This window comes from Exserohilum turcica (genome assembly GCF_000359705.1).
Source record: "Exserohilum turcica Et28A unplaced genomic scaffold SETTUscaffold_3, whole genome shotgun sequence".
In the NCBI taxonomy this organism is placed as follows: Eukaryota; Fungi; Ascomycota; class Dothideomycetes; order Pleosporales; family Pleosporaceae; genus Exserohilum; species Exserohilum turcicum.
Genome location: NW_007360136.1, coordinates 2,442,136 through 2,456,265, shown reverse-complemented (window position 1 = coordinate 2,456,265; position 14,130 = coordinate 2,442,136). Strand labels below are relative to the sequence as shown.

Here is a 14,130-nt window from a genome sequence, read left to right as displayed (position 1 = left end):
ATAGGCTACTTCCTCCTATAAAGGATACGCACAAGTACGTCTGTATCGATCTAGTAGATAGATGTGGGTGTGCAAATATTGTACAAGTCCTTGAGTCTAACGTGCAACCTGCCTGGAAGTCCTTCAGTCAACGTTTTTGGGGTTCGCGATATCAAGATTGATATATCTATTGCGTCCTTTTTCCTGGCGCCTTGGAATCTACAATCACACCCGAATAAGAGTCGAAATCCCTGGCGGGGCAGAGAGATCGCCTTTATATTATGTACTGTCTGATATTCCTGATGTGAGTGTATGATTTTCGATATATTCTATTTACGCAAGTGTAACTATATCAAGATATACACGTATTACCCAGGACGCCACTACCTCAAACAGAAGTACCTCACCCTTACATACTACTCATCTTGACCTCGCACCACTAACCTGACACTAAAGCTAAATAGGAAAAAAGAGGTCTTCACAAGAGGCATCACTTCGTCCCAGCAGCAGCAACATCAAAAGCGTAAGAATCAGAGAGAAATGATTACTTATCCAACGTTTGTCAAAAAGGGGGGGGGGGGTGTGGGGTATGTGTTATGTAAGATCTAACACCAAGAAAACAAGAGAGAGAGAACCAATTCAAAGTTTGAGGCCGAGAAAAGAAAAGAGGGGTGAGTTACAAAGCCGCCATTGCACTATCGCATCTAAGCGATTTTTCTCCACTACCCAAACTACGAGAGATGGTTCCCCCCCTTTTCCCAACACATGTGTTGTGTGAGTGTGAGTGTGAATATGTATATATATGTGCGTATATAGGGCCGTGAGGGTAACTATCCTTGAAGAGCAACTTTTTTGCGCACATTTCCCTTTGTGTGAGTGAGAGATTACCTAAAGCGAGCTGTGCAGCGGCCCATGACCTCGCCTTGGCAGACAAGCTCGGCGTTGAACTCTGAACCGTCGAGCGTAAGGTAAATGTCAAAGTATACGCGGTAAAAGGTCCCTTGTGGCGTGTCCATGCGCTCAAAGTCCTTTTCGAGGTTTTTCCTTGAGAGGTCGGATGTCAATGTGACGACTTCTTTGATGCCTGGTTATGTTAAAAAAGTTTCTTCACGCCACGGATTATAGACTTACGAGGATCCTTGGTGTACTCTGGGCAGACATCGTCATCGCACGCGTAGAGAATGTCCTCATACATGAGCGTTGCGCCTGGCGCCACTTGCCTGAAGAACGAGACCTTGACCGGCTCGCCAATCTTGACCCTTTGGCCTTTTTGCACAAAGATTTGGCGCGTGTACTTGCATCGGTCCTTGCCATCGAGTGAAGGGACACGATATTGTTCTGGGTGGTGACCCTCCTTGAAAGGCTGGAGGGTAGCCATGAGATAATGCCTACGCGCGACACGGTGCGTAACGATGCGCTCCGTGATACCAGCTGTAACGGCTCCTTTGACAATGGCAGCGACGGAGTCCATGGGTCGCACCACCTTGGATTGGAACTGCGGTGGGACATGGAGCTTGATTTGCTGGAAGAGGTATTCGGAAGCACCGAAACCACCGACAACCAGGACATTCTACTATCATTAGTATTCAACACATCTGTCTTTGATTCCCAGACGTACCTGTAATGACCTGTTCTGTGCTTGGATAGCAATGATTTGATTCCTGACAAGCTCGAGGATCCGGTTCACCACCGGCTCAAAGCACTGCAGAATTTCTTCATTGGTAAAAGTCATGTATCCTTCCTCGATGCCTGCTTCAGGGAACTCGGCCTCGATGCCCACGTCAACGGCCCACTTTTGTCCATTGTTACGGAAGTCGGCCTTTATCCTGTTCTCAAAGTCCATGATGCACTTGGCGTAGACTTTGCCGGCAGTCTTGGAGCCGTCTGGTAGCTTCATCTTCCTGATTTTAGCGCGGAGGATGTTGCTAAAGTTGCGGTTGAGCGCAGTGGAACCGCACGAGTCGCCGGAGCCTGCTGTGCACTCGGCGACGGAGAAGGGCTGCTCCTCTTCCACCTCGTAGGCGATCAAGTCGACCGTTCCACCACCGCAATCAACAATGAGGACCGCATCGTGGATCTTGAGGTTGAGGAGACCAGTCTTTGAGCAGAACATGGCGGCGGCTTCGGGCTCGGTAATGAGCGTCAGCCTGTTGTCGTTTTCATCGCGCAGGAAACCAGCCTGGATGGCGGCAGCACGCGTGGCAGCCTTGCCAGCATCGTTCCAGATGGCAGGGACTGTTAGGTAGTACCGGATATTGCGCTCCTCACGGTTGAACACCTCTCCCAGTGTTTTCTGCAGCTGGTTGCGCATCGCCTGTCGCAGATGGAAGAGGTAGTCGGCGGCGACATCAATCTCAGACTTGCCAGGAGGTAGCGGGGGCAGGTTGATGGGGTCAATGTATGTGTTTCCCGACAGCATCAGCTGCAGCTTGAACCACTCGACCTTTTGCACGCCAGGCTTGGGGTAGCCGGTCGGGGCCAAAGCATCGGCAATGTCAGGCCCCCATCCCACCACCTTCTGGTACTGGTCGTAGTATAGCACAGTCGGGATCTGTTTGGGCGCGCGTCAGCCACGGGGCACACTATGGCGGGAGGTGCGTCACGTACTTTTTGCTTTGTCTGGTTGCCGGCGCCAGGCCATTCGGTGATGATGTCTTCCTTGGCCTCGGTGTTGGTCGCAAAGGCAAAGGCGACGCCCGAGAAGGTTGTGCCCTGTGACGGTCATGGTCAGCTGGCGGTGGTGCCGCGGCGATGGTGCCTGGGGCTACTCACAAAGTCGATTCCCACAATCAGCTGCGCCTTGGAGCGGCCCTCGCCCGCGACCTCTGCCATGTTGTTGGGTCTGTTGTATGCGGCGGGCGGGCCATGGGGCGTGGGCGCACCTGGCGGAGGCGCACCATAGCCGTGGCCATAGGCAGGGCCTGGAGGGCCCTGGGGAGGATATCCAGGCGGGCCCTGCTGCGAAGGATAGGGCGGCTGCTGGGGAGGGTAGCCGGGCGCGCCTGTGTTGATGGGCGGCAGCGGGCTTGTTGGGCGGCCATGTTGAGGCGGCGGGGCCCCGAGGGCGCCTGGGGGAGCGTATGTGTACGAGGGCGGGCGGCCCAGGGGGTTCTGGGGATTCATGGGGAGCGAGGAGCTGCTCGAGTTGGAGACCTGGGGAGAGAGCGACGTCGGGCGCTGCTGGCCAGTGGGCGGCGGGTTGCCTTGGGGCGAGGGGGAGGAGGGGTGATTCTGTGAGGAACTCTTTCGTTTCGAACCCACTAGGTTCTTGAAACGGGAGTTCATGGAATTCATTCAGACTGCGACGAGGAGCGGGCTGCGAGTTGCGGGTGGGGTGCAATCAAGGATATCTGCGAGCGCTGCTGCGTGCTGCGGGCTGCGTGCTGCGGCTGACGGGCGAGCTGGGCAATGTCCGAAACGGCGCAAGGCTGGCTGTGTAAAGGAAGAAGCCCCGCCAACTGGGCTGCGGCGCAGTCCCCGGGGAATTGGCGGAGGACGCGCTCTGTCGCCGGCGGCGGCGGCCTTTGTATCCTTGAGGCTTGACGGCGCAGACACGGCGCAGACACGGCGCGAGAGGGGGCGGCTTGCTTGGGGGGGCGGCGGCGAGGGCGAGGGCGAGGGCGAGAGAGGGCGTGTCCTCGTTCCTGGGCTGGGCTGGGCTGGGCAGGGCAGGGCGCTTGCAACTGAGCGAAATTGACGCGGCGGGGTCGCTGTGCCCTCTCTCTCTGCCTCTGCCTCTGCCTCACCCTCACCCTCTCCCTCTCCCTCTCCCTCTCCCTCTCCCTCTCCCTCTCACACCATCTCCCTCCCTCCCCCCCTCTACACCACCACGCCTGTGGAGCGTGTCCCGCGCCGGTCAGCATCCTGGCCCGGGGGCGCGACTCCAGCAGCGCTCGCCGCAGACGGCCCACGGGCTAAAGGGATTACTCACACTCAGCCACGTTGAAGCTGGCTGCCAAAAGCGCCCGTCGTGCGCCCGCCGCCTCAACATGGCTGCGTTGGGCCCTGATGGGGGCGCTGCTCACATCAGCATGCTTGGCCGCGCTGGATGCCTCAGGCCAGCGCAGCCAAACTGCACCGCCAACGCCAAAGGCCTGCATCGTATCAGTGTCAGTATCGCCATCGTATCGTGGGTACAGTAAAGGCTGCTCTCTGTTTCTGCCGGCCAATCACGTGCCCATGTCGCTGGCGAGCCCCACTAAACTCGGCGCCAGGGTCCATAAGGCTGGCTGCCCGCGCCTACACCTAGTCCTGCCACACGCTCGCTCTGTGCCCCTCGTGTCTATTGCATGTACCCGTACAAGACAAGCCCGCCGCGCTATCGTCTATCCAACGCTTGAAGCCGCCAGAATCCCCCCCCCAGTGTCCATCCCCGACAATCTCCCCATGTGATTGTCCCCATGACCCCTCGGCGCCGGCTCGCCTGACTTCAACCCAACATCCTCCTCCCCAACGCCAGCCACGCCAGTATCCCCGAAATCACGAAGAGTATAATCGCAACAACAACCATGGCCACCATCCGCTCAACAGAGTACCGCACGTCATCTGGCCTCGCAATCTCTATGCCCACTTCGCTCTCCTCGTCCACCTCGCCCGCTTCATGCTGACTATGCGGAATGTGCTGAATCAGTGTTTCGCGAAACGACTGCCGCACCGCGATTGCATACGGCGGAGGTGCTTCGCCGCCGTATGAGTCGTCCTCTGGCTCCGCGTACATGTGCGTGATGATGAGCTGTCCAAGCGGCACGTCATCGCCATCTGGACTGCTCGGCCGCCATGCATCACTGTAAGGCTGGAATGTCGCCTCGCGTCTGCTTTGTCCACAGTAACCGGGCAGGCCATTCTCGCACTCTGCGGCTATCACCGCCTGTGCACGTATTGTTACTGCATCCTGGTACAGCGCGCCGAGTGAATACGGAGGAGGTGCTTGCAGGGGCGCTGGCAGCAGCTTGATCGCCGCTGGACGGTGTAAAGAGCTCGGCCGTGTGTGCCCGGTGGAAGCTGTGCTTTGTGAGTTCGACTGGCCATGGCTGTATGCTGCTGATGCCGTGTTCTGGAGCAAGTGTCAGTAGCCGGTGCTCTGCATCCCAATATTGAATCCTTCTGTACCTCCATGCTGAGTTCCCGAGCTCTGCTGTCTTTGCTCGTCAATTCTTTCTCACTGATGCTCCTCACCAAACCATGGGCCTTTCCGAATCAATCTCACTGGAGCTGTTGCTGTTGCTGTTGCTGTTGCTGGTTAGTTTGCGAAGAGAGGGTTGGCCCCGATTGGGAAATGCTGCCTGCACTATGTCGGACACAGGACAAGAGACGAGCAGTGGAGAAATGGACATGGTCGGCAAGTCAAGTCATGGGTTGTTGCTGCAGACGCTCAGGCCGCAGCTGCACATCACCGTCACCCCCCACCTGGATGGCTGGGCTGTTGTTGCTGCCGTGGATGCGGCGTGGTTGGAACAACCCATGCCCATGTGTGACGGCTGTGGCTGGTGCGCCCAGCCCAACTTGGCTTAGCGCCATGAGCTTGACAATGCCGATCTGCCCGGCAACCAGTCCCTCATGACAAATGGATGCAAAGTTTCTGGTTCCCGGTTTCTACTTGTCTGGAAGTCGATATTGCCATGAATCAAGCGCCATCGCCATGTCCTTGGATTGGAGTGCCCCCCCCCTCCCCCTTCAGCGTGGCTATGACCAGGTCAATCGTTGCTAGCACTAAGTAGCACTGGCCTGCACATCTGCCACATCGTTATCTCGCGCACCGCCACATTTCCCAAACTCTGAGTGCGCCGCGACTATGCCTCGTCTACTAGCAAAATAGCCATGTACTAGCTGCTGGCGTCTCATGTACAAAATAGCAATGACTCGAAACCAAATCCCTTTATCGTCACTGCAAAAAGGTCTGGTTCGGAGGCGCAGCAAACGTGCTTCGCAAGGCACAGTTCCCAGTCCCAGTCCCCGTCCCAATCCTACCCCAGTGCGTGGCCGGCAACGGGAAACAAGAGTGCGGAGTTTTGGGGGGAACGTGCGAAAAAGGTCAATCTTTGGGCGACAAGTCTCACGATTCAGCCCTCCGACCAAGAGTCTCTTTCTGCAGTCTTCTATTGCACGCCTGAGAAAAAAAACGTGTCCAGCTAGTGCCCATGTGGCTTTCGGTGGAACCACGTCACTATGTTACTTACTTACTTACACTAGTAGCATATGCACATGCTTTTTTTTCTGTGCCTAGCACGCAAGCGGACGACCCGCATGCCGTTGATCGGGATTGTCTTCCCCCCCCCGCGCGCCGATACTGCATAAAGCACATGGAAGAGCAAAAAGCAGAAAAAAAAGGTGGACTAGCGAATCGGCTCTGAATTCCTCCATGGTTGATATACCCAGCGATGCACGTTGAATGCTTTGCAAGCTGATCACCCACAAACCCTAGGTGTAAGCTGTATGAAGATGTTGTCGTGTGCTTAGAAACCCATATTTTAGAAGCAGAACCGGAACATGGCTCCATCTTCTGTCGTGAGCTCTTCAACGCTGCATACGCTGTCTGTTTGAAATAATCGCCATCGCGACAACAGCCCTGCCTATCGAAAGTTACCGTTTCCGAATATCCATGGACGTCCATACCAGACATGTCTGCGTGTCGGCGGCAGTCGAGAACCTTTGAATGTGAACGCGCCATGCTGGGCCACGAAAAGACGCCTGGAGAATGCAACGGGAATCCTGCATCATGTGCCGCACAATTGGCTGCGTTCCCTGAAGAGTATACCGACAAAATTCATGCTCAAGGTTGATCTGATCACGTCGGTTTGCTTTGGACTGGCATGTCTCGAGCGGAGAATCCAAAGCTATCCAACAACACCCTGCGGCGCGACGACACGTTGGCCGAGATCTTTGACTCGAGTGAAGAACCCAGTCCTGCTCTTCGACTCTTCGTCGCACAAGATGTCCTCTACTACAATCCAAGCGTCGCCGATCTCACACCAGCACGCGCCCTCTGCATCTACCATGAAGTCGTGTTCTCACCAGACTCCACTGCCTTGTAGGAAATGAGCAATCCATGCAAGATGAGCAGTGACAGTCCCATCCAATCCCGCATCTCTACAAGTACACAACAACATGAATCTGTAGCGCCGAAATCAACCACACTCTATAACTCGACCGCAGAGTTATTCTTGCTCATTACTCGATACTGATGTACTTGCACAGCCACCCAAGTTATTAATAGTCCAGAAGAGAAAAGAAAAGGTAAGGAGAAGTAAAACAAGAAAATGGGAAAAGATGGGCATTCCAAACCCGTGTTTTAAGCTTCCAAAGCTTTTGGCATCGTTCTGATAAACGGTTCGCGCAAAAGAGCACAGTGACTGAGAGCTATTCGCGTTCGCCGCTAACCCAAAAACGCATCTGGTGCTCGCCTCGCCTAGCCACCCGAATCGGCAAATGGTGTGTGTTTTTTTTCTTGCCCTTTGAACGCGCTTGTGTTGCTTTAGCGCGTTTTATGCCAGCATTTTCGCGGCGGGCCTTTTTTTCTTACACGAACAACGTACGTGTAGAAATCCTGAAGCGACTCATAGGCAGATTCTCAGGCAAAGGGAAAAGAAAAAGGAAAGAAGGAAAGCGTGACGCTGACTCGAGGAAGAAGGTTATTGCAGTGAATGACTCACTTTCAAGAGATAACTTTTTTTTTAATACATGACTTTGAAAACAAAAGACATATGACCTTGCCCCTTTGGGTCCATGGTCCATGGAATATCATCCCAGCCCTTGGGATATCACGTAAAAAAAAGAGTAGTAGAAAGGCGCACACGCAAGTGTCTTTCTTTCCCTGTCACACTCTCTCTGCCAACCCGTTGTCCGGATAATAAAAACGCCTTCGCTGATGAATGCAAACGAATCAGAATATCTCTTTCTTTCTCTCTCTCTCTCTCTCTCTCTCTCTCTTGTTTATACCCGACCAGGTACGGCAGGCGCACCCTTGTGAGTTTCGGGCTTCGGGTCCTTGTCTGTATTCTTCATCCGCGCTAGGATGAGCGTGAGCGTCTTCTTTTCCCTGCCGTCGCTTTCCAGTACGTGGATGAGATCGCGGAGTTGGATTCCGGCACCCGTCTCCGTCTGCTCAATTCCTTCGCCGAATTTGCGCTTGCGCCCAACAAGAGCCTTCTCGGGTGCTTGAGCTGCGGGCGTTACGGTGCCACTGCCGCCGGATGCTGCCACTGGTCGCGGTGTTGATGCGCCTGATGCAGACCCGCCGCCGCCTCCGCCTCCGCCGCCCGTCATCCAGGAATACTTCTTCTTTTTGCCGCCGAGCGCCATGCTGGCTGTCTCGTTGGCTTTGCCGAATACAACGACATCTGACTGGCTCTGCTTCTTCGCAGCAGCCAATGCCTTTTTGGTAACAGGTTCTGGCAGCGGTATGGGTAGAGCGGGCACATCTGCCGACGTGGCAGAAGCACCTGCTTGCCGCTTTGCCCGCTTGCGGAGTCGTTCTTGTTCCCATTTGTAATCATCTTGAACGCGTTTAGTAAGCGCATTGGCAACGTGATTGACGTTTTGGTATGTTCGCTGAGGGGTTGGTGGTGCTTCGCTCGGTGGTGTTGGTAGACGTGCTGCATTGGGAAGACCTGCGTCTGTTAGCTATTGGGCCAAGTCTCGGAGGAACCAACCTACCCTTGCTTGCTGTCGCCGTGGGGCTGACAGCGCTGTCCGGGGCTTCCCATGGTGTTTTTAGGATATTGACGGGACGGATCATCTTCTCCTGCGCGTTCTCGTCTACCACGGCAATGTCGACCATCTGGGGCGGAACAATGCCATGAGATGTGTTCTGGCGGCCTTGACACAGGGCAAAGGAATCTTCAACGATAGTCCGTACGCGCTCTTCCGCCGCCAGCGTTAGCAGCGTTAGAATCTCCACAAGCGGAGCGTTCTGGTTGAGCAGACTGGCAGCCTCTAGGCCGATGATCTGTTCGCCGTTTGCGCCAGTCTGTGTAGTGCGTGTGATTTCTTGTTGGCCCTTGTCGGGGATCTTATCAAACAGGCCATCCACGTTGATCTGAATGCCGTGCTCATAACCGCGCTTTGCAATGCGGTGCCGCAACACGCTCGCCGACAGGAAGGGGTCATTGAGAGGCTGCTGGGCCGACTCGTTCAGAATGCGAGCGGCCTGTTCATGCTTCCTAATGAACTCGGCCTCCTGCTGCTCCTTGGTCATTTCCTGGCTGAGCGGGCCCGTCCCTTGGTATGCGCCATGGTTTGGCTGCTGGCCCCAGTTGTTGAAGCTGCCGTGCGGCGAGGCCGAAGACGCCGAGGTCTGCGAGTTGAAGCTCCTGTAGTTCTGCAGCAGGTTGTCCTCTTCGGCGCGCAGATCGATGCCTGATCCAGTAAGCACGTCGCTGATGTTGTTCACGTCCAGGTCCCGCGCATTCGCCTTCTCCAGCTCCGAGTTGTCCGTCGCCTTGCTGTACGGGACCTTTGGCGGGGGCATGGAGCTCTGTGGCGGCGGGGGCGGCGGCTGTCCATTGGGCTGCTGGTAGGGTTGCGGCTGATGGAAGGGCGGCGGGTGCATGGCGGCGGGCGACGTTGGCAGCGAGAGGTAGCCCGGGGCCTGCGGAGAATTGGCATATGGCGACGAGGGATATGCCGGCGCGCCAGGCATGCCAAACGGCGACTGGTAAGGCGCGGGCGATGGCGGGTTGGGCGACAGGCGCTGGCGCTTGTTGGGCGGAATGCCACTGCCCATGGTGGGCGACATGGCCGTGGGCGAGTGCTGGTAGCTCTGCGGGGAGAAGGCGCGCGGCGGCTGGTGTTGATTCACCGTCTGCGTCTGCACTGGCGGCGGCGGTTGCGGCTGCTGCTGTTGCGGCTGCTGGCCGTGCGGAGGATACTGGTGGTTGTAGGACATGGTGGGCAGCTCGTCCCCTATGGGGAGTTGCGCAGGCGAGAAGCGTCTATCTACGTATCATCCGGGAGGCGCAGGGCGGTGGGGCGACGGGGCTGGCGACGGGCCGTGTTCTCTCGACGGGGTCGCGGGGCGGTGGTGGTGCTCGGCGCGTCGATACCGGTGAGGTCTTGGAGCAGAGGGCGGAGGTTGACTTCTGGGAATCACCACACGCACTAACTGCGGCTTGGCACAACGCGCCCCGACAAAGCGCAGCCCGCGGAGAGCATCATCGCCTCTGCCCTCGCTCGACCTCGACACACGCACACATATATACACACCACACCACACAACAGCCTCGCCCTCATCCGCCACTCACTGCTGCGGCGCGGGACTGTCTCGCGATACGCCAACTCTCTGTCGAAACCAAGCTCGAGTGAATTGCCCCCCCTGCCGCTGCGACGCGTCCTCTGGCTACCGCATATTCCACGGGCTGTCGCAACCCCCCCAACGCCTCACCCCGGGCGTGTTGACTGAGAAACACGTGCGCCTGCCGCAGCTCTTGCCCTCATGGCTGCAAAACGAAAGGCCGCGGCCATGGCGCCCGAAGACGACGACCCCATCGACCCCTCCGACGAGCTCATGTTTCTCTGCCTCGGCGGCGGCAACGAGGTCGGGCGGTCGTGTCACATCATCCAGTACAAGGGCAAGACGGTCATGGTGCGCGCACACTCGATTCGGAGCCCCAGGCGGCCATGCTAACAAGGCGCAGCTCGATGCCGGCATGCACCCCGCCCACGAAGGCCTGTCGGCCATGCCCTTTTACGACGACTTTGATCTCAGCACCGTAGACGTGCTACTGATTTCACAGTATGTATACGCACATCTTGCTTGCCATGGTAGTTGGGGTTCGGCGCATCACGGGAGTCGGACCATGAGCGCACATTGGGCACTCGCAGTTCAGCGACTTGTATATCAGTATCAATGGAATATTATTTGCATCCTCCCCGCTCGACTTCGATGATGTGCCCTTCCCCGGTCTCCACGCCTGTATATAGCTAGCGCTCGGCCTCCTCTCTGCGAGCCTGTCCTTGCTACTGTTGGCCATCGTTCGGTAGGCTGACATCAGGCTAGTTTCCACGTCGACCATGCCGCCTCTCTGCCCTACGTCCTGGCCAAGACCAACTTCAAGGGCCGTGTCTTCATGACGCATCCCACCAAGGCCATCTACAAGTGGCTGATCCAAGACTCGGTGCGCGTGGGCAACATGTCGAGCAACTCCGAGACCAAGATTCAGATGTACACCGAGGCCGATCATCTCAACACGTACCCCATGATTGAGTCCATTGACTTTTATACCACACACACGGTCTCTGGTGTGCGGATAACACCGTATCCTGCAGGTCACGTGCTCGGAGCAGCCATGTTTCTCATGGAAATCGCTGGCTTGAAGATACTGTTTACTGGCGATTACTCGCGAGAAGATGACCGACATTTGGTTTCAGCGTCCGTACCGCCGGGCGTCAAGATTGACGTGCTCATCACCGAGTCAACATTTGGTATCTCAATGCACACTCCGCGTGTTGAGCGTGAGGCACAGCTCATGAAGGCCATCACCGATGTGCTTAACCGTGGTGGCCGAGCTCTTCTCCCTGTCTTCGCCCTAGGACGAGCACAAGAACTTTTGCTCATCTTAGACGAGTATTGGAGCAAGCATCCAGAAGTCCAGAAAATACCAATCTACTACAACTCGAGTTTAGCGCGAAAGTGTATGCAGGTTTACCAAACATACGTTTCGGCCATGAACGACAACATTAAGCGTCTATTCGCTGAGCGCATGGCAGAGGCAGAGGCGGCAGGAGATACTGGTCGCCGTGGAGCTTGGGACTTCAAGTTTGTTCGATCACTCAAGAGTCTAGAGCGCTTCGACGACCTGGGAGGGTGTGTCATGTTGGCTTCCCCCGGTATGATGCAGTCAGGCACATCGCGTGAGCTGCTCGAGCGATGGGCGCCAGATCCAAGAAACGGCGTCATCATCACAGGTTACTCGGTCGAAGGCACAATGGCGAAACAGATTGTACACGAGCCTGACCAAATTCCCGCCATCATGACACGAGCAAGCAACACAGCACGTCGACCAGGCCAACGAGAAAATGAGCAGACCATGATACCCCGACGATGTACAGTCCAAGAATTCAGTTTTGCTGCCCATGTTGATGGAAAAGAGAACATGGAGTTTGTACAGGAAGTCGCTGCGCCCGTTGTTGTAAGTCTTCACAATCTCACATTGAACGCGCGATATTCAGGATACATACTGACAGCTATGCTAGATCCTCGTACACGGAGAAAAGGGTAACATGACCCGTCTGAAGTCAAAACTGCTCTCTTTCAACGCACAGAAAACCGTCCCCACCAAGATCTACTCTCCAGCAAACTGTGAAGAACTGCGCATTCCCTTCAAAACCGACAAGATTGCCAAGGTTGTGGGGAAATTAGCTTTCATCACGCCACCAATGCCTCGTTCTTTGACGCCTGGTGGTAGTGAGGCTGAGCATGACGGGATCAAGCAAGAACAAGATGGGGACAGGGTCGATGTGATCAGCGGAGTGTTGATTCAGAACGATTTCAAAATCAGTCTGATGGCACCAGAGGATCTAAAAGAGTATGCCGGGTTGACTACTACGACTATTCTTTGCCGTCAACACATTACGCTGTCAGCAGCGGGTATTGACTTGATAAGATGGGCGCTGGAAGGCACCTTTGGCGCTATCAAGGAGACAAGGGTCACTGACGCGGCTGTGGACGGCAAGGTGAGTGGCACTGAAAACGGCCACAAAGAAGAAGAAGAAGAAGCGAATGAGGAGGTCAATCGGACAGAAGTCAAATTCACCGTCATGGACTGCGTAAACGTACTCGTCAAGAACGGCGGCAGGGTAGAAGTTGAATGGGAAGGTAACGTAATCAATGACGGAATTGCCGATGCTGTGTTAGCTGTGCTCTTCACAGTCGAGTCTTCGCCAGCAGCTGTACGGCGTAAGTATTCCCTATCCATTTTACCAGTTGTCTTGACATTGACTAACATTCGCATCAAGAATCTTCGAAGCAACACTCGCACTCGCACGTTCCACATCAAGATTCAGACGACATCTCCGCCACAAAGTTTACCCACCGTTTTAAGAGCAACCCGCACCCCCACCGCACCCCTGATCCGTCCACACGCCTTGCTCGCCTCTTCCTTTTCCTCGAGGCGCAATTCGGCGAAGAATCCGTCCGCCCCATTACGCTACCTCGCAATAGCACTACAACAGCGACCGCAAACGGAACGCCGGCCGCCACTACGGATGCCGATACACCCACTCCCGACGCTGCGGCAGCCGACAGCACGTCCGCGACAGATCCTCTTAGCGTCACTAGCAACCCTTCAGAATCCTACTCAGCGGATGATCAATTGTCCGTGGAAGACAAACAAGAGTTGAAGCGCCTGCACAACCTGGGCATACCTGTTCCGGGTGTTGAAATCAAGTTTGATAAGTTTGTGGCCAAGATTTGGCTGGAGGATCTAGATGTTGAATGTTCGAATAATGCGTTGAGAGCGCGTGTTAAGGCAGTGGTCGAGAGGGGTGTGGAGACGGTAAGTGGGCTGTGGTCGTAAATGGCGGTTACTTGCCACACATGAAGAGTATGTAAAATCTTGGAGCGGTGCTTTGTATTCCATGGCGAAGAAGCAACCGGCGTCGGCCTATTCTCTTTGCCTATGATTCTGGTCCTATCAGAAAGAGAGACGGTTTTGAATCTTGTTGGCGGCACTGGTGCTGAGTTCATGTAGTCGGAATATGGAATGATATACCAGATTGAACATGGGAGAGTGTCAATTTACTCCAAGCATACAAGCTAATGTATATTTTTATCCGTCCAGCATCAGGTATGATTACTGGATGTTGCTAACATGTGAGTTGGTGATTAAATAGGAGAGACGGACGCATCAATCTGCGCATGAAGTGCCGCGTACTGCGGACATTGAGGATGAAGAGCCCATGGTTACGGGAGCGGCGAGGAACGTATACCGAGCTTTTCGGATAAAATATCCGCTGTCTAGCTCTTCTCAACCTATTATTATTATTATTATTATTATTCTAGTTTAACGTCCTTTTTCAGCCCGAAGGGCTATATAAGACGTGTAGGGTTTTTAGGCCTACAAGTATCTAAGTAGGTTGTTTCTAGCTACGATATTTAGGAGGGGTTTTAACTAGATGAAGGTGAGGCTCGTAGCCTATTGGTTGGTAGGTAGGGGG

At 55.2% G+C, this 14,130-nt stretch overlaps 5 protein-coding genes across 5 annotated transcripts; 2 read left to right on the top strand and 3 right to left on the bottom strand.

Moving 5' to 3' along the window:
- Positions 1–553: 553 nt before the first annotated feature.
- Positions 554–3,558, bottom strand: SETTUDRAFT_163910 (uncharacterized protein). Its single transcript, XM_008029482.1, has 5 exons — positions 2,752–3,558; positions 2,587–2,691; positions 1,598–2,530; positions 1,111–1,549; positions 554–1,063 (listed from the first exon to the last, which is right to left on the bottom strand). The coding sequence occupies exons 1-5, from the start codon at positions 3,262–3,264 to the stop codon at positions 864–866; spliced, it is 2,190 nt and encodes a 729-aa protein (XP_008027673.1). The 5' UTR covers positions 3,265–3,558; the 3' UTR covers positions 554–863.
- Positions 3,559–3,957: 399 nt separating this feature from the next.
- On the bottom strand, positions 3,958–5,231 carry SETTUDRAFT_42340 (uncharacterized protein). The gene is made up of 3 exons (XM_008028903.1): positions 5,089–5,231; positions 4,194–5,032; positions 3,958–4,088 (listed from the first exon to the last, which is right to left on the bottom strand). The coding sequence occupies exons 1-2, from the start codon at positions 5,092–5,094 to the stop codon at positions 4,409–4,411; spliced, it is 630 nt and encodes a 209-aa protein (XP_008027094.1). The 5' UTR covers positions 5,095–5,231; the 3' UTR covers positions 3,958–4,088; positions 4,194–4,408.
- Positions 5,232–6,668: 1,437 nt separating this feature from the next.
- Positions 6,669–7,222, top strand: SETTUDRAFT_163909 (uncharacterized protein). The gene has a single exon (XM_008029481.1). The coding sequence runs from the start codon at positions 6,789–6,791 to the stop codon at positions 7,008–7,010; it is 222 nt and encodes a 73-aa protein (XP_008027672.1). The 5' UTR covers positions 6,669–6,788; the 3' UTR covers positions 7,011–7,222.
- A 669-nt stretch (positions 7,223–7,891) lies between these two features.
- SETTUDRAFT_163908 (uncharacterized protein) lies at positions 7,892–9,627 on the bottom strand. Its single transcript, XM_008029480.1, has 2 exons — positions 8,632–9,627; positions 7,892–8,585 (listed from the first exon to the last, which is right to left on the bottom strand). Exons 1-2 carry the CDS (start codon positions 9,614–9,616, stop codon positions 7,909–7,911), a joined length of 1,662 nt encoding a protein of 553 aa, XP_008027671.1. The 5' UTR covers positions 9,617–9,627; the 3' UTR covers positions 7,892–7,908.
- Positions 9,628–10,206: 579 nt separating this feature from the next.
- Positions 10,207–13,745, top strand: SETTUDRAFT_117902 (uncharacterized protein). Its single transcript, XM_008029479.1, has 5 exons — positions 10,207–10,558; positions 10,611–10,708; positions 10,973–12,104; positions 12,169–12,871; positions 12,931–13,745. The coding sequence occupies exons 1-5, from the start codon at positions 10,409–10,411 to the stop codon at positions 13,488–13,490; spliced, it is 2,643 nt and encodes an 880-aa protein (XP_008027670.1). The 5' UTR covers positions 10,207–10,408; the 3' UTR covers positions 13,491–13,745.
- The last annotated feature ends 385 nt before the right edge of the window (positions 13,746–14,130 follow it).

Bases quoted from the DNA above. Each gene is read 5' to 3' on its own strand.
- SETTUDRAFT_163909 (XM_008029481.1), top strand. From the start codon at position 6,789: ATGTCTCGAGCGGAGAATCCAAAGCTATCCAACAACACCCTGCGGCGC.
- SETTUDRAFT_163908 (XM_008029480.1), bottom strand. From the start codon at position 9,616: ATGCCTGGCGCGCCGGCATATCCCTCGTCGCCATATGCCAATTCTCCG. The intron at 8,586-8,631 runs GTAGGTTGGTTC...TAACAGACGCAG, and splicing joins CACGGCGACAGCAAGCAAGG to GTCTTCCCAATGCAGCACGT.
- SETTUDRAFT_117902 (XM_008029479.1), top strand. From the start codon at position 10,409: ATGGCTGCAAAACGAAAGGCCGCGGCCATGGCGCCCGAAGACGACGAC. The intron at 12,105-12,168 runs GTAAGTCTTCAC...CAGCTATGCTAG, and splicing joins AAGTCGCTGCGCCCGTTGTT to ATCCTCGTACACGGAGAAAA. The intron at 12,872-12,930 runs GTAAGTATTCCC...ATTCGCATCAAG, and splicing joins TTCGCCAGCAGCTGTACGGC to AATCTTCGAAGCAACACTCG.
- SETTUDRAFT_163910 (XM_008029482.1), bottom strand. From the start codon at position 3,264: ATGAACTCCCGTTTCAAGAACCTAGTGGGTTCGAAACGAAAGAGTTCC. The intron at 2,692-2,751 runs GTGAGTAGCCCC...TGACCGTCACAG, and splicing joins TGATTGTGGGAATCGACTTT to GGCACAACCTTCTCGGGCGT. The intron at 1,550-1,597 runs GTACGTCTGGGA...TAATGATAGTAG, and splicing joins CACAGAACAGGTCATTACAG to AATGTCCTGGTTGTCGGTGG.